General features: G+C 37.1%; 2 protein-coding genes and 1 non-coding gene across 4 annotated transcripts in view; 1 reads left to right on the top strand and 2 right to left on the bottom strand.

Annotated features, from left to right (window-relative positions):
• Positions 1 to 7,566: 7,566 nt before the first annotated feature.
• Positions 7,567 to 11,064, bottom strand: OTP86 (Tetratricopeptide repeat (TPR)-like superfamily protein). Its single transcript, XM_028267249.2, has one exon. It carries the CDS (start codon positions 10,831 to 10,833, stop codon positions 7,969 to 7,971), a length of 2,865 nt encoding a protein of 954 aa, XP_028123050.2. The 5' UTR covers positions 10,834 to 11,064; the 3' UTR covers positions 7,567 to 7,968.
• Positions 10,973 to 11,044, top strand: TRNAE-UUC (transfer RNA glutamic acid (anticodon UUC)). The gene has a single exon. It is a non-coding gene; the product is annotated as a tRNA-Glu (tRNA).
• A 1,517-nt stretch (positions 11,065 to 12,581) lies between the features above and the next one.
• LOC114320138 (protein SPIRRIG-like) overlaps positions 12,582 to 18,750 on the bottom strand; it is a 28,989-nt gene continuing 22,820 nt past the window's right edge. For both annotated transcript variants that reach the window (XM_028267250.2, XM_082907058.1), the window contains exons 15-19: positions 17,678 to 18,750; positions 16,014 to 16,310; positions 15,499 to 15,805; positions 15,170 to 15,316; positions 12,582 to 14,456 (exon numbers count right to left, since the gene is read on the bottom strand). The exon at positions 17,678 to 18,750 is cut by the window's right edge and continues 1,984 nt beyond it. In XM_028267250.2, the coding sequence (XP_028123051.2) occupies positions 13,272 to 14,456; positions 15,170 to 15,316; positions 15,499 to 15,805; positions 16,014 to 16,310; positions 17,678 to 18,750 (3,009 nt within the window). In that variant the 3' untranslated portion in view covers positions 12,582 to 13,271. The remainder of the gene's footprint in view (positions 14,457 to 15,169; positions 15,317 to 15,498; positions 15,806 to 16,013; positions 16,311 to 17,677) is intronic.

The raw sequence follows: 18,750 nt of genomic DNA, 5'->3' as shown, positions 1-18,750 counted from the left end.
CTTCAAGTGTGCTACTTCCTCATCAACCGTCACTTCGGCTGTTTCATCAAGTTTCCTCAGTACACTAAGTGGTGTCACTCGTTTAGTATATAACTTGGCCTCTGCAAAATCAGCACAAGCGATAAAGGGTTGAGGATCTGCGTTGATCTCCTCTGTCTCTCCATTGTATAGGGGTATTATTATTTTCTGATGTAAAGAGAAAGGCACACATTTATTAGTGTGGATCCAATCTCTGCCAAGCAAAGCATTATACTTGGCATAACTGTCTATAACAAAGAATACTGTCATGCAATCTCTGGTTCCCACACTCAAGTTGATGGGCAAAATGCCTTGAGCCATCTGTTTATCCCTAGCGAAACCAGCAATGGTTGTGCTAGTTAGGATTAATCTGGGGCTTCTTTTCTCCAATTTTTTCAAGGAGGACTTCGGAAGCAAGTTCACTATTGCCCCATTGTCCACTAACACCCTGTTCATTTGTATCCCGTCGAAGTAAGCCTTGATATATAAGGGCTTAACGTGCTAAGTCATAAATGTTGTAGAGTACTCGAAGGGATACGAGAGGTTAATACTCACCTCCTTACTTTCTTCTTCAGTTTCCATTGGTGTAGCCACTCCAGACTTATCTTGAATCATGCTGGCCTGTGAATCTTCACTAGAAACCGGAATAGGGTTATCTTCCTGACCTTCATGGTTTCCCTCTTCAACCTAGAACTCTTGTGGCAGTATGTATACCATGTTTGCTGACACTAGAGGAAATGAGCCAAACTGAACTGTTGGTTGCACTTGTTTCCTTCCAAACTAGCTTGTTCTGTTTTTTTCGGAAGCATTTTCCATGCTGCACTCTGGTACCTCTATGCTAGCAGGTTCCTTTGAAGCAGCCTGTTGGTGATCTGCCTCCGTTGGCTTGTCAACCAAAAAGGTTTGCTCAGCCATAAAGGCCTCAAGCATTCCATCTTCGGCTAATGTTCTCTCTTGGCCTAGCTCAGTCCCTTTATCCGTTTCATCGTCACTTTCTATTAAAGCCTTCTCAAGGCCTGCTAAATTGGATTTTTCTTTGGCTCTTAATTCAGCATGAACTTTAGCCAACTGCTCCATATTGGCACTCCTCTTGATCTTAGGAATATGCTTCAAACCTATTCCCCTATTTGTCTGGCCTTTTGCTTGTGCCATGGAAGTGCTCTCTCCACTTTCTTTTAAATCCCTCTGATACTGGGTGTATTTTCTTTGGATCTTCCTCCTTTGAGACCTAGAAATTACAGGAACCACATCTGGCTCCCTTGTTTTTGGATTCTTTAATAACACCCAACCATTTAGAGCCACCAAGGAAGGTTTAATCATTCTTCCCTGGTCTCCAAAAACCTTTCTTTGAGTAAGTATTTCCTTAAGTTTGTTCTGTATAACAAACCAATCTGGAACTCCTAGGACTCATGAGTCCACTAGTCTGGCTGTTGGACCTGCTGCCCCACTCTTTGAAACAGTCTTCAAAGCAATCCTTAGGGGCGAATTATCAATCCCGGTCCCATGTCCTACACTGAATCCATGCTTCCTTTCACGCTGGTTATTTACTCTGTAATAATTGGGTGGCCTAGTTTCATACAGAGGCCTCTTTCCTTTTGATTGTATCCTGGTGTCTAGTGAGGCTACCAAGGATGACTACTGTCTAGGGCCAGTTGGGTATGGCCTTTTGTTATGGGTGCTGGTTATTCGGTCCTTCTATACCTCTTTGTAATGCTGCTTCCCATCAACTGGGAGCCCTTTCAGTCACGTGTAGCATATCCTGCACCTAGGACACATCCTCTATACTATAACAGCTTCAAGAGAATCATCATCCAACATCTCTTCGCTAGAGCCTTCTTTTAGGCTTGCAGAACTTTGTCCATCAGCTGGTAAACTTATTGGGTTCTTTCTGAAAGCAGCCTGGCCAACCACATGCATTTGCACAGTAACTTCCTCCAATTCTTTCAAGGATAAGTTTTGGAAATCTGGCATTCCAACATTGGCTGCAACCTCTCCAATCTCTAGAAACAGGTTGGTGTCAATTCCCATAGCTCTCTCAAACTTGGCTGGAAACTTTAGCCTTCCCTTCCGAATATGTTCTTGGATCCTGTCTCAAAAAATAATACAGTTTTTAGTTGAATGAGACCAACAATTATGTCATTTACAGTACAGTTTTCCTTTAAGTTCTTCAAGGGTAATCTTGACTCCCTTTGGTAACTTTAGGAAATTTGCTGCAATCAAATGATCAAAAATGTCATCTGCTTTACTTAAGTCAAAAGAATACTTCCTACGCAAGTCTTTCTTTTTAAATTGTTGATCTATTGTACTGTCTTTCTGAATTAATGCCTCACAGGTCATAGGTTCTTTTCCTACTATCTGTGCTGCATCAATTTCATAATTAGGGTTCCTATAGTAGGTCTTATATGATGCATTACTTCGACCTTGTTCTTTCTTGAGTAAAGTTTCATATCTAGACACTTTATAGGTTAACTTTAATAAGTCTTCAAACTCAGTTGAATCAAACTTCTTTCGAAGCCTAAATTCCAAGCCATTCTGAGCCAATCTTACAAATTCAGGCTTTGGTAGCATGACCCTGCATTTGTTTCGTGCCCTTTTAAATTTGGAAATAAATTGAGCAACCTTTTCATCAAGCCTTTGGCTCAATCTTACCAAGTCTGTCATAGAAACTTCAGGTTCTGTTTGAAAAAATTGGGCATTAAAAACTTCCTCTATTTGTTGCCAAGTTTGGATAAAGCCAGGTGTAAGGTTTATTTACCATACGAAGGCTGCCCCAGTTAAAGAGTTTGAAAAAAGTCTCAGTTTCATATAAACATTATTAGTAAACTCACCACACTGGCCTGTAAACCTGGCAATGTGTTCTATAGTTGACTGATTTTCATTTCCATAAAAGCGGACAAAGTGTGGTATTCTAAACCCCCTAGAATATTCATGTACCCTATCCACCAACTTTGGGTAAGGTTTTCTATACACTGGTGTCCACGAACCATAGGTCCACACATTTCTCTAACTATATCAACAATCTAGTCCCTAGGAACCATATTTTGTACTGGTTAAACCATTATTGGAGGAACAAACACAAGGTTTGGAGGAACTTCATCTGCTTGTGGACCTCTTGGTCCATATATGGGTACATTTAGGGCTAGTTGTCCCTGTTGTACTAGCTGCTGTTGAAGGTATGGCTGGCCTCTTGGGGCCTGCCCTGCGAAAGGTACCATAGGAGGAGAAGCAAGTTTTGCTTCTCTACCAACTGTAGGAAATCCTTCTAACCCCCCGGGTGCAAGTTCAAACACAGGGTTAGTGAAACCCCTTGTGCTAGGCATGTTTTCAAACATAGGATTTGAAAATGCTCTCATGTCATTACCCTGGGCTGGCCCAGATCCACCAAATTGTATGGTTTTGCTGGTAGAGAATGGTATGTTCTGAGTGGCCATTGGTCTCGAAGGAGTTTCATACCATGGCTGAGGCACAGGTGCTGGTCTCTCATGGTTGTGACTACTAGTCTAACCATTGACTTGTCCATTATTTTGCATAGATTGTTTATCTCGAGCCAATTGTTGTTGAGGACTATTTACATTTTCTTCAGTTTGTCTTACAACAGTTGGTAGATGAGAATTCATTCGATTTAAAAAGGATGTTGCCCATCTTTCCATTGTATACATTATTTGTTATCCCATAGCATCTCTTAAACCTCCCCGCGGATTCAGTGGTTGGGTAGAAGGGACATTCGAAGGTCCAGTCTTATGGCCCTATCCAGCATCTTCGACATGTGTTGTATATTCTGAAGTTCTGGTCTGTTCGACCATTTGTGGAGGATCTGATGGGATAGGTGCATCCATCACATTGTCCTCTGGGTTAGGTATTTCTACCTCTCTTTTCACACTTTCTTTCAGGCGTTCGTTTTCTCCTCTTGCTCTTCGTCTAGCCATTTTTAATTGTCCCACTGGACGTGCCAAAAATATATGTTGATTTTTTTGGCTTTTGAAGGTTAATAATGTAATTTAAAGCATGCCAGTAAGGATTAATCAGTCCTTACAAAATTTTAATTGGCAACCAATTATCAAATGACTGTGTTAAAGTTCTTTCAACCTCAATGAAGAGAACTTTTACTGGTGGCTTATTTTAGAAGCACTTTACAAGAAACAACAAGTACCGAATAATTCAGAAACCGAATTTCATTAAGTAATAAGAACTTACAATGAAATGGCCCAGCCTTGAAAAGGTTTACAGCAACGACTACTTAAGACTACTCCTAAGAAATGAAGTGCAGTACAAGAATGAAAATGCTGAAATGTAAAAGACTGGAAATGTAAAACTGGAAAGAAATATAAAATAAATAAACTGGTTTCTGGATCTGAGTCTGGGTCTCTTCTGTTTAACCTTCTCTGCTATTTAAACTCTTTAGTGGTAACCATCGAAGTGGCCTTCTAACCGTCGAAATACACTTCCACGATCTCTGGTCATGGCTTCGCTCAATTAGCTCCCACTACGCCTCTTTTGCAGTTAGGCTTCTCTTTTGAATTTGAATTTGAATTGTAGGTAACCGTTAGGCTACATCATCTCATGCCTCTTGACTATTCCAATGTCACGCAGATCCGGTACTACCAATATGAACTGCCACGTGTCTATATTTGATTGGAGACTTGCATTAATTTCCCAAATTGCCCTTTAGGCACCACGTGTCACTCTGCTGTTGGCTTTTACAAATTATACAGCCAACAGAGTCTATCTGCTATCCATTCCTATGATGAAAATAATATATGCAACATATATTGTAGGAGCTTTTCCCAAATTAAGGCAAAATAGCAACCTATTTCCCAAAGTAGGCCTAGTTTGGACGGAATTTCCAAACTGAGCTAAAATGCGGATACAAACCACGCTTTCACCGTTTTTGTGCCCCTCCTGCAAAAAATTTGTAAAATCTTAAAAGCGTGGTTACAAACCATGCTTTTAATGAAATTTAATTTATACATAAAGCGTGGTTAGAAACCACGCTTTTAAGTAAATTTTTTTTTCCAAAAAACGTGATTGCAAACCATGCTTTTACTGTTGACAAAAGAAAGCGTGGATGATAACCACGCTTTTAACCAAAATGTAAAAACGTGTTTTCAAAACATGTTTTCAATAATGCATCAAAACCAGCAGTCACTCTCTATCTCTCTCTCTCTCTCTCTCTCTCTCTCTCTCTCTCTCTCTCTCTGACACACACACCCACACACTCATATATATAATTTTTAATATATATAAATTTTATTTTATAAAATTGAGACCAATATTAAATATATATAATAATAATTTATAATAGCAAATAATAATTTTTATAATTTTTGTAAATATAAATTATTTTTATATAATTTTTATCTTTTGAGTGGTTAGAAATAATTTTTTATAAATTAAATTGAAACAACCATACGTATCTATATAACCTGCCCAAAAGTTAAAAAGATAATTATTTTTTACCCTTAAATGAAATTATTTTTTATTTTTTATTTCTTAACCAAATTAATTTTAAATTTTAAAAAAAAAATCTAAAAATCAAACCATACATAGCCTAAAAATCTTTTGATAAGTCATTTCTTACGTTGGTAACTTATTTAATTATTTGTTAATTTTATAATATTTTCACCATCTGAGGCATGTTTGGTAACTATTTCGTTTTCAGTTTTCAATTTATATTTACAAAAATTTAAAAACTATCATAAAAACTTGTTTGATAATTTTTTTAGTTTATAAATGATTGACTCAATTTGTAAATTTGAGGAAAAAACGTAAATTCAAAAAATGAGTTTACGTTGGTTGTTAAACAAAAATTTAAAAATTTTACTAACACAATTTTTTCAATTACTTTTTTTTTCAATTAATTTTTTTTTTCAAATAATTTTTTTTCCAATTAATTTTTTCTTTCAATAAATTTTTTTTTCAAAGGTGAGGGGAGAACTGTCATAAACATAAAATATATATATATATATATATTTTAAGAAAAAAAATATATATTTTGTCAGTGTAATTTACCTAAATAAAAAAAATAAATTTTAAGAATTAAAGTTATTATAAATTATTATATATATTTAATATTGGTCTCAATTTTATAAAATAAAATTTAGATATATTAAAAATTATATATGTGAGTGTGTGAGTGAGCGTGTGAGTGTGTGTCAGAGAGAAAGAGAGAGTGTGTGTGTGTGTGTGTGTGTGTGTGTGTGTGTGAGAAAGAAACGTGAGTGTTGGTTTTGATGTATTATTGAAAACGCGTTTTGAAAACACGTTTTTACATTTTGGTTAAAAGCATGGTTATCATCCACGCTTTCTTTCGTCAACAGTAAAAGCGTGATTTACAACCACGTTTTTTGCAAAAAAAAAAATTATTACACGCTTTCTTTCGTCAACAGTAAAAGCGTGGTTTGCAACCATGTTTTTTGGGGAAAAAATTTATTTAAAAATGTGGTTCCTAACCACGCTTTATGTATAAATTAAATTTCTTTAAAAGCGTGGTTTGTAACCACGCTTTTAAGATTTTACAAATTTTCCGCGGGAGGGACACAAAAATGATGAAAGCGTGGTTTGTATCTGCGTTTTAGTTTAATTTGAGAATTCTGTCCAAATTCGGCCTACTTTGGGAAATAGGTTACTATTTTGCCTTAATTTGGGAAAAGCCCCTATATTGTATGCAAGGGACTTAGGATAAGTTATGTTTTTAATGATTACTTATATCTTGAAAAACTTAGAAGGGTATCTTCAAAAAGGAGTTTCTAAGAGACTCGAAATAAGAATCATATATGTGAGTGTAAAGGGGCCACTTCTATGAGAATTGATAAAGCTGAATTCTCTAAAGCACTCATGAAAATCAAGAATTGCCGAAGGCCAAAATGGGCACAAACAAAACAACAAAGCTGTGTTCGGAGATATTTTGTATGAATTCTATTATCTTGGCTTACATAAACAACTGAATAGTTAAAGGCATCACGTCCACTGATTAGTTAGTAAGTCCGATAGTCTTTCACTAAGGAAGATTCAAGGCCAAAAGCTACCTATCGTAATGCAGGATATTTCCATTTTGTACTTTCTTTGTCAGTGTCTACATTTCATTTGCATTTGTGTCATCAATTTCATTCATGTGGGGGATTGTTAGAAAATTTTAGAAGTGAATGGAAATTGAGTCTATTTGAATGAAAAGGGTGCAATCCTTCATGGTATCTCTTCATATAAAAGGGTGTGAACTCAAGAGTCATGACCCTTCTAAAGGTTGCAAATACTTGTATAAACATCATTCACATGGCATTCATAAGTAAAGCAAGTGTTAAAATTCATACATACCCATAACACAAACTGCTTCGTTGTACATATAGAAAGTTGTGCAATTTCTATGTGGGGTGATCGTTATATTCTGAAGGGAGGATATCCATTAATCGCACGCACTAGTGGCGAGGGTGAAATTTATCTTAAAGACACAGTGTTCAAACACTGGCCTCAGTCACAATCTGTATTAAATTTACAAAATTTCTGTAAGAAATTTCTTGTATTTTATTTTATTATTTATTTGCATTAAACTGATTTTTCCAAAAATATTTTCCTACAGTTTCTTCTTTTTCCATTAGAACTTATTCAACAGAGTATAATTACAAGAACCACTATAACAAATGCATAATTAGGATTCTAGCAAAGTAGGGAATACAATTGACCATGTTTGGAAAAATCAGTAAAGGTTTATTAAATTACGTTTCTGGCCTCTTCTTCTGTACACAACTTGTAGAACATCATGTTAAAAAGCCAAGTTCTTCATCAATGCAATCAGGTTTGGAACTTGAGTACCAAACCAGACTTCGCCAAACTGGGGATTAGAAATGGAGTTCTGGCAACTTGAACATCATGCAACAGTAGCTCTTTCATATGCAAAAAGTAGTTACAGCAGTCATCGGCATCAAATTCTGTAAGATTCAATGTGGTTTCAAAATATCACCAGAAATCTCCACAAGAGCAAACCCCACCCTCAAAATGATGGAATCTGTTGGCATCCCTCACAATAATCTCTCTTCCAACAAACTTGGAAACTAGCTTACTGAAACTATGGCAATCTCCACAAACTCGCAAGTTCTTAGTGATTCGAATTGGGGTACCCTCACGCGTAGTAAGCAGGCCATATGCAATTGCCAACCTCTCACTGTGCCCATGAAGCATCTTCACTTTCTCTTCTTCTTCCACATTGTGCAAAACAAACTTGGTTTGAGGCACATACCCTCCTTCCCTCTCCAATCTCCCAGTAATTCGTGTCAATTCTTGGTAAATCTCATCAGATTGTGGATGAGATCTGTCTGTTGCAATAAATGTGTGAACCTTATTACCAATCTCAATCCAACTACACGCAGGATCTTTCTTCAACCGCTTCCCCTTCATCCTCATTCTCACTTCTTCCACATCTTCCCATCTACCCATTGCAGCAAAAACATTTGACACGAGTACATAATTTGCCGGATTCTCTGGATCCAATTCTAGAAGCTTCAGTGCTGCAATTTTTCCCAATTTTTTATTGGAGTGAACCCGACAAGCACCTAGAAGAGCACACCACATTGCAGTAGCAGGTTTCATTTTCATGCTTGTCACAAACCGGAATGCCTCTTCTAAGTGATTTGCACGACCAAGAAGATCAACCAGACAGGTGTAGTGTTCTGGCCATGGCTCCAACTGATATTCACTTTTCATTGCTTCAAAAAATCTTCTACCTTCATCGACCAGTCCTGAATGACTACATGCATAAAGAAGTGCCAAGAAGGTAACATGATCAGGAACTAGATTTTTGTTTTCCATCTGTTTAAACAAATCTATAGCTGCCTTTCCACTACCGTGCATCCCATATGCATTGATCATACTAGTCCATAGAACTAAATCTTTATCTCTTGTACAATTAAATACATTAAATGAGTTCTCTAATGTCCCACAGTGAGCATACATATCCACGAGAGAGCTTGCTATTGAACCCTCTAGAATGAAGCCCTTCCTAACTAAGAACCCGTGAATCTCTTTTCCTTTCCTTAAGGCAGATAAACTTGCAGCAGCAGAGAGAACACTCATCAGTGCTATAAAGTCAGGTTCAATGCCTGTTTCATTTACAGAAAGGAAAAGGTCAAGAGCCTCGTTTGCAAGCCCATTATGAACATAACAAGTTATCATGCTTGTCCATGACACAATATTTTTAACTTGAATAGAATTAAAAACATGAGACGCATAATCTACGTTTCCACACCCTCCATAAACATCCACAAATGTGTTGTGTAGCACAAGATCGGATAATCCTCTTCTCACAATGTAACCGTGAATTTCTTTTACAAGGGATATGCTCTTCAACTCACTACAAGCCCGCAGGATGCTTCCAATCATCATTGCATCGACCCCAATTCTTTCCATTTGTGCTTCCCGGAACAACTCTAGGGCCCTCAAAGGACAATTATTCTGAGCATGCCCAGCAATGACCGTTGTCCAAGAAATGGAGTCTTTATTGAGTATCCTATGAAAAACATAATCCATATAATTCATCCTACAACACTTCCTGTACAAATCTACGAGCGTGTTTCCAACCTGTAAATCAGAATCTAATCCACTTTTTATAGCATAAGCATGAATTTCCATCCCATACAACAGATTTCCCAATCTAGCAGAGGCAGCAACCAGACTTACAACTGAACCCTGGTCAGGTTTTTGACCCCCGTCCTTCATGTCATGAAAGAAGTTCAAAGCTTCATTATAAAGACCATTTTGGACAAAAGCGAAAAGCATTGAATTCCATGATATATTATCCCTCTCATCCATGTCATCAAAAATTCTTAGGGCTTTACCAACTTTACCACATCTTGTATACATGACAAGCAAAGCATTGGCCACATAAACATCAAGATGGTGATTGGATTTCAAAATAGTAGCATGGATCTCCATGCCAATTTTTCCAAGTGATGTGCCATCACAGGCTTGAAGTGCAGCGACAAAACTATACGTGCTTGGGCTGAGACCAGCTTTAAGCATTTCTCTGAACAGCCTCAAGGCTTCCATGGGCTGCCCATTGGCAGAATAAGCTGAAATTATTGAGTTCCACGACACAACGTCTTCTCTTTCATTCATTCTGTCAAACAACATCATTGCCATATTGAGAGCATCGCACTTTACATACATACCCACAAGTGAATTCACAACAAATACATTACAAACAAAGCCCAATCTGATTGCTAGACCATGGATTTCAGTCCCCAAGCAGAGATTATTAAGTTCCCCACACGCTTTAAGTACACTAGGAAAAGTACGAGCATCGAGAGGAACTCCAGAAACCCGCATTAATCTAAACAATTCAAGTGCTCCAAAAGGTTCCCCATTTGCGACAAAAGCACCAATCATGGCATTCCATGTAAAAACATTTCTTTCACACATTCTATCAAACACCTTTTCAGCATTCAAAAGAGACCCACATTTCCCATACATAAACACGAGCTTAGTATTCAAAAAGACCGAATCATCTAAAGCATTCGATTTTACGATATGGGTATGTATTTGTTGGCCTTGTGATAAACATTTCTTGCTTGCGCAGAGTTCGAGGACCAAAGAATAAGCTTCATCTAAGCAAAACTGAGGTGGGTTTTGTGAAGTGAAGGAACTACTGAGTGATAGAAACACTTCTTTAAGACTTCCTTGCCGGCAAATCTCTTTCAAAGAAGGGGCTTTAGCGGATTTTTGAGAGACTTTGGAGATTTGAAGAGGTTTTTGGGTTTTCTTCAAAATCGAATGTCCCGATAAGGTTAAAGGGGGGTTAAACAAAAAGTGTTGGATTGACATAGCCATTCTGGTGCATGGAATTCGAAGAAACGGTGTTGAATTGACGATGAATTTGAAGATAGTGTTGAATATCAACAACGGAACGTTGGGGTTCCTGAAATTTGAAAACAACAAATATATTTGTTCATCATCAATTACAATAAAGTCCGTTGTCGTCCAGCGGTTAGGATATCTGGCTTTCACCCAGGAGACCCGGGTTCGATTCCCGGCAACGGAACCTTTTTGGTTTTTCAGATTCACTTTTTTGAAAAAATTGAATTAAAATTTATAATTTTGTAAAGGATTTTTCTTTAAAAATTTGCTGCCCATTTAAAGTAATAGTATGTTTAAGATTTATATCCTTTCTCTTTCATTTTACACATAAGTCATTTTAATAGACGCTTAGGGATTGTTTGGGACACAGTATATTAGAGCACTTTTTGACTTTTTAGGTAAAAAAGTGGATGAAAAAAAATGATTATTTAAGATAACTTTTTAACCTTTTACAAAAAAATATGTATTAAAATATTGTATAGAATAGCAAAATTATTTTTTACCCCTATGCATACTAACATGCACTACGGTTGTGGCGAAGCTGTGTATTGGTTTTGCTGGAATTTTTTTTTTTTTGTTTTTTCAGCCGTGGTCTACACTTGGATACAATGTTTTGAAAAGTTTTTTTTTTTTTTTTTTGGCGTATTTTTTTATTGTTTGGCAGTGGTACACGTCTCCCACAGTCATATAAAAAATTATTTTTTTATTTTTTTTTCTTTTCTTCTCTATGAACCTATGCCTATGTCCAGTGAATCTATTTTTCCCGCCTCTTGGCTTTTGTGAGTAGTGTTAATTTTTTTTACTTTTTTAGTAATTTTTTGTTTTTTATAGAGTATCCCAAACAAGCACTTAATTTCAAAATGAAAAGATATAAAACTTTCACATCTGAATAAATTTTATGTTTATAGGCCATGTTTGATTCACAATACTAATAGTGAGGTATTAATAATCCTATCAAATTAGGCCATGTTTGTTTGAACGGACTGGATTAGCATTCCCATGACTAATAATCCTATGACTACCAATCCATTGGATTATGTATCCTATCTTAACTAATAGTCAAGTTTAAAATAATTAGTCCGTACTTCAATTGTTTAACCAAACATCGGATTAATAATTTTATTGGACTATTAGTCCAATCCCAAGCTCATGTCCACCTAAACAAACATGGCCTAAGTGTGGTATTAACTATCCCACCCCTACCCCATTACTAATTATCCTACAAATTTGTTGGATTAATTATCCATTGGATTAATAGTCCTAAACCAAATGTCAAAACAAACATAGGATGGTTAGCCCCACGGATTAATAATCCTAATCTCATACTTTAATCCTTCCAATCAAACATGCCCATATAGTACTAATCTAAATGGTTATTTGGACAGAAAAAGCTCTAGTTTCTTCTTTTTAAAATTATTGGCACTTAGAGGGGCAGCCACCCTTTATGCGTACAATCCCTGTATGTGAAATATAGTTATGAGAACAGCAATCCTATTGTTCAAATAAGTACATAAACCCTAATTCACTCTTTTCTTTCCCATGCCAGATCGGCAATATTTTGTGCTCTATTTTCTTGTGTTCTATAGATTTCATAAACGAATGCAGAAGTAGAACATAACTTTATAAGCTTTCACCTAATCTTAACCACACCCTATCCATAATCCTTGCACTGAATTCATGCAAATGCTGTGAAACAAAACAATCAACAAGGAAAGCAGCCATTGACACAAATAATTTTTAAATATTTAAAATGATCTGTCATTTCTCTATTGTTCAAATGGTTAGAGCAAGAACACAAGGGACATTACCAGCCCTGACCACAAAAAAAAAAATTCTAATACATGCATACATGTATATGGCGACAAGCTACGGAAGAGGGAGAGAAATGTACATTCCACAACAAAAAAGTCAGCAGCAGGAATCCAATTGCACTCGCATAAAATGATCCAAGCCAAAAGGAACCAATTTCGACCTGATTGTTCGTCTTCCAATGCTCCACTTAACACCTCCATACAACTTCATAACACAATTGTCATAATTTAACCTTTCTATGTACAACAAAATCCAGTACACTAATGTTTCCTTCCCCTGCAAAACCAAAAACCCATCTCCATCAATCATTTGGAATTCAACAAAAGCACCGCCTTCTCATCCAAGAGGTGCGCATAGAAGGGGAAATCTCTTCATCCTTATCATCCATTTTCCTTACCTGTTGATTCAAGACCAGCTCCGTCATTCTTGAATTTTCCCCCTTTTGTGTATCCTGTGACACAATCCATGTTTTCCCCAACTATGGTGGTGGACAGGCAAAACCCTTGTAGGGTGTTGATAAAAAGAATAATAAATAGTAGGCCCAACTAGACAAGGACTGGAATAAGATATCAGACTCACTACAAATTTCCTAAATTATATCACCCCTGATTAAGTGAACGTCTCAAGCTATCATCCGGTAGTGTCCATGAAACCAAATGCCCACTAGAATCCCCACTCAACAACTGCTTCAAATCATCTTTAGCGTGAAGGGCAGTAACTGGATCCTTGTGAAACTTTAGAACCTTGTGAAGGACCAACCTGTATTCTGGTACTTTATTGCCCAGCCCTAACAATCCCATTGCATTGTTAGTTGCCTTGCTTTGGGCAATCCTCTCATCAGAGCAGTGAATAATTTGCCAGACCTTAACAGCTCCGCTCTGGTGACCTGTTACATACCAGTTTGTCTCAAGCCAATCAGAAAAGGTACAACTTGTCACTGAGAGAATGAGATCAGATGGAAGTTGGGACGTGTTGACCACTGCAAGGCAGTCCCCGTTGATGCTCCAAACAGAGAGCATAACTCCGGCAGCAGTTGCAATTTCCCCGGTTAAGTCATTGACATATATTGCTGAAACCGGAGATGGGAACTCAGGAAGCTGCCTAACAAAAACCAAAGAGCTGAGATCCCATAAAATAACGGTGCAGTCGTCCGATCCACTCACAATCATCATATAAGGCTGGCTAACACGAACGCATGTGATTCTGCTTGTGTGGGCACAAAGTGCCTTCTCCAACTCCAGGTTTCGAAGAGCACGTGGGCCATCCTTACTATTACTAATTCTCCAAACACAAACCAAACCATCATCAGCCCCGGTAACCAAAATCTGACCATCGTGGCTCACACCGGCACATTGGATCTGATTGCCTCCATGAAGATTCTCATGAGTAGAAAGTAGTCTGTCTTGATCGTAGCTCATAAACCTCAAGCTACGATCTGGAAAACCCCACTTGACGTATTTGGTATATGTTCTGGGTTTAAGTAAGATATTTGTTCCCGCCACAAGAATCTTCTCATTGCAGCTAACAATCTGAGCTATTGAAGATGAGCTTTTACGAATCTCGTGAGGAATGAGGTGATTAGAGTATTTGAGTGGATGAAGAGGAAGCTTTTTGTCAACCCGTCTTTTGACGTGTGCTTTGAGGAATAGTTGCTTCGGAGTTTGCCCAAAGTGATTGATTTGTGCTAGAATGGAGGCTTTCATTGCAGGATCTGTAACTGAATCTATATCAACACTCCCTTCATATGTATAATGATAGAAAACGTTCACAGCTTCTTCAGCAGCCTGTCAATAACAAAGCAGGTTTTAGAAATAAATGCAGATCACTACGAGAACCTACAAATAAAAATAAAGGAGTGTAGTCTCACTCCAGCAAGGGGATAGCTCTGGCTGAGCCAAACATTCGATTTATTCAATATCATAAATAAATTAGTATAAAACACACACACACACACACACAGAGATAATGTAAAGGTGAAGCATCGTTATACATTTTGCCAATTTTGAAAGTATACAAATAAGAGGGTAACATCAACGTTCACAACTTAAATATGTCATGCTGGCAGCTTATGTGAGGCTTGATTAAATCTACATTCATGAATCTTAAATGATTGGTTTGAACATTAATATATGCACGTTCCCCATTATAGAGCACAAGAGAAGTGCCTTGTAAAAAAAGCAGATTGGAATGGCGGTTTAAGGTTTGCAGCTTTCATTTCATTCACTAAAACTTCACCCCAATCCAAGAGAGTATAAAGAAAAACATCATCAGAAAGGAAATGGAAGGGGAATAGGGATCTAATTTGCAGAAATTAAGGACAGGAAAAAATATCAAAATTGGATACAATTAATTCATGAATGGATTACATAATTCAGACATAATTTAGGAGGTCAAAAAAGCTCAATTAGTCAATTAGAATAAACACAGGAATTAAAATCAAGATGAAGCCTGGGTTGTTTGTCAGATGACAAGTTGATATGAAGAAGCTGACACCCACCTTCCCCCTCTGTTTATATCCAAAGATCAGGTCTATCCAACAATGAAGATTTTCTGAAACATAATCAGATTCCAACGCTTCCCTATGCCTCCTGATGAACTCTCTAGCACTGCCTTTGGCCCAAGGAGGTAACACAACACCACCAACCTGACAAAAACACCCATATGACATAAATTCCTAGTAGCCAAAGAAAGAAAATTGGTAAATGAGGAAAAGAACAGAAAAAAAGTTGTTAGTGGGAATATTTTTTTTTCAAGTAACCATATCGTAATAAATTTAGAGAGAAATCAGAGGGCAAAGAAGTAAAATTTTATGTAACCCAAACAAACCTTTTCTCCAGATTGTTTCTCTCCCAAGTCAAGATTGAACTGATTTTCCAGGAACTCTGGCATGTAGAAAAATTCTGGAATCAATTCCTTTACATCCGATGTGTTGCCCTTACCAGCAGCACTTAACCATGTATCTCGTATGCTATTGAAAAGACGATCAGCATGGTCAAACTGTCCTCCCTGCAGCTTCTGATTCTCAGTACTAAATGGTGGCAGGCGAAGAAGATAGAAGAGAACAATCCCAGCACTAGAGTAATGAGAACCGTAGTGAAATTTGGGAACCTCTGGATCATCCCAGCTCTCATACCTGAGAAAGAAATGGATTGAAAGAGGAAAAATGAAAAATTAACATATATCCCACCTATTTCTTTTTCTTTCTTTCTTTCTTTTTTCTTCTTGATAAATAACCTATATGCTATATCCCACTGAAATAATTATACACCAAGACATGCAAAGCAAAATTAATAGACAAGAAATGATATGAGAAGTCATGAAGCTGTGGAATGAAAGCTAACCTTTTCTTAAATTCCTCCTCCCCCTCTAATGTTTGACAACCCATTGGCTTGTCCAGCCTACGGAATGTTTTGGGATCTGACAAGTCCAGAATTTCACTCTCATAATCTGCAAGAACCCAAGGAAACACTGGGTACTGGGTTAGGTCACTGTATCCACGTCCTGCAAGAGTGTTGAGATGCATGAGGTATTGGAAATTGCTAATTTCTCCATTTTGCCACCTCTTGGAAAAGGTTTTAGCCACACTCTTAAAAAGATTGCTATCTTGCTTCACTGACCCTGAAAAGGCAGCGTCCAACCTGTTGAAAAGATGACGTTATGAAGACAAAAATATTTGGCTCCAAGTCCCAAAGGCAAAAAGAAACAGCTTGACAAACAGTTAAGCTGAAGACCATGCCAAAAATATGCATAAAGATATTACTGAGTATAATAAGATGAAACCAAAAAGGAAGTTTAGGAAGAAAATAACCACCTGCGAATTTAAGAACACACGCATAAATATCATGTATTTTTACAACTATGACAAAAACTTTCAATCAAAATTAGACTACCCCAAACCATGATAAGATATTAAAACAAGCCATTAATCCATTACTAAATATAGTATATACACGATTTTATAACTTATCAAAAATGTATATATACAAAATTACAAATATATAAAAGCAGGTTGAAATAATATAAAGCTAGATGCTAAAGTATATACAAATTGGACATAATATGAAGAAACATGCAAAATCCCAAATATATAAGAAAGGAAGGCAAAGGATGTTGAATTGCTCCCCCAGGCTGCATCTTGGTTCTATTAGGATTCACCAATTATAAGCTTTCAACAAAAAGTGATCATATAGCTGCTAACAACCAAATACCAACATGTCCAGAGGTACAACTAGAATCAACCATAAGTCAGACAACAAATATACATGTTCCTTTTAGCATTATCAATTAGTTATAGACTGTTAAATGTCTTCTACAAGCCATGCTATAGTGTTTAACACAGTCCACAGTGCTCTCTATCAGGGTTTTGCAACAAGCATTCAAATATGGGATCCACAATCACAAGGCTACAACTTCTACCCAACTGATATTGCCACTCAATTTAAGTATGGAAGTCAGGAAATGCAAGACACGAATCAAATGCCATCAATGCCATTTAGAACCACAACTATTCTTTCAATTGTAGTTGTGCCCAAAAACTTCCTAGTTACATCAACCTAATTATAATCAAGGGAAGAGTATTACATATGGCACATTCAATATTTCAATACCACAGATGCAAGGAAGATATAGCAATAAATATTGTGTAGTAACCATAGTTGAAGAAATAAATATCAAAATCAGTACCTAAAGATCCAACATTTCAGCAGTAGATTCACAGATTGGAACAGCACAGATATTTTTATAATATTAATCAAAGCATAAAACTCGCACTGTAAAAATATAGAAGAACCACAATGTGAAAGCCGATCAGTGCCCTTATTGGACTGAAATGCATATTCAGAACAAACAAGCCAACATTCAAAAAAAAAAAATTCCGGCAGACCACATAATATTGGGCATACTGGCATCTAAGCCTGGCACACATATTGGCATTTGTGGCAAATAAGTCAAAAAGGCTACTGAGAAACACAATGAAAACAGGCAAGAAGGAGACAATGGGACATACATGCTGTTTCTTGGCAAATTCATGGCCACCAAATATTTGAAAACTTCTTCCCGCTCTTTTTTGTGGAAAACCAGGAGGTCATTACATCCATCCATGCTGAATAACTCAATAGCAACAGGACGCAGCTGGTAATCACGCTTCAAGATTTCATGAACACTATTAAGCTTCCACATATGCCAAGGATGAGGCACATTACCGCCAGAACACACCTTTTCCTTTCCCCATGCCCCACCATTATAAGCCCATGCCCTTCCTCCAATGTATGCATTAACTGTCACACCCCAGGATGAAGTTGACTTAGATTGGGAATCCATACTGCAAGAAAAATCTTTCTTTACACCCAAGGCCTGATCGATAACAGAGAGTTCATCTTCACATTCCTTTTCACATATGCACCCAGAATCATCTATGTAAAAATTCTCAATAATGTACAAGGAAAGTTCACCAATCAGAAATATACCATCATGTTTGTCAAGACCGATGACTCTCTCACAGTTGTATCTAAATTTTATCTTTTCAAGAGGCTCCAGATAAGGTCTAATTAAGTATTCACCATTATCATTTAGTTCCTTATCTAATTTATCATCCGTCACTTTCACCTCATCAATTTTCATTGAAGAAGATTCTAAATCAGACCTTCCATGTATGCTCTCTGCTTGTGGGACAGATTCTGAAGTGGATCTGACACTGAATTCAGGAGCAGAATGAAGACTTGCTTCGTTTATGCTACTGGCGCGGTCATCATTCCACTCACTCCTACTAGAGGCTATATCTCTGACATCATCTGATTTTTTTAAAACTGATCCATCATAGAGCTCACCATCAAAAGAATCTTGTTTTGCATTATCAGTCAAAAGATTAAAAAACAAATCAGATTCAGCATCAGAACCATCAGAAGCATCAAAGTCATTCTCATTTCTCTCTTTTGAAAGCTCTACTTCCCCCAGTTCAAATTGTCCATTCAGAACATTCTGGATGGTATCAATCTTTAATTTGCACCTCTCAATTTTTTTTCGCATTCTATATGGACCTTCAATGGGACAAAGTTGCCATTCTGGATCTTCATCCAATGA

The sequence above is a fragment of the Camellia sinensis genome, chromosome 14 (genome assembly GCF_055761805.1).
Source record: "Camellia sinensis isolate YWXY chromosome 14, ASM5576180v1, whole genome shotgun sequence".
Classification (NCBI taxonomy): Eukaryota; Viridiplantae; Streptophyta; class Magnoliopsida; order Ericales; family Theaceae; genus Camellia; species Camellia sinensis.
The sequence above is the reverse complement of the archived record's forward strand: the minus strand, read 5'-3'. Positions and strand labels throughout refer to the sequence as shown.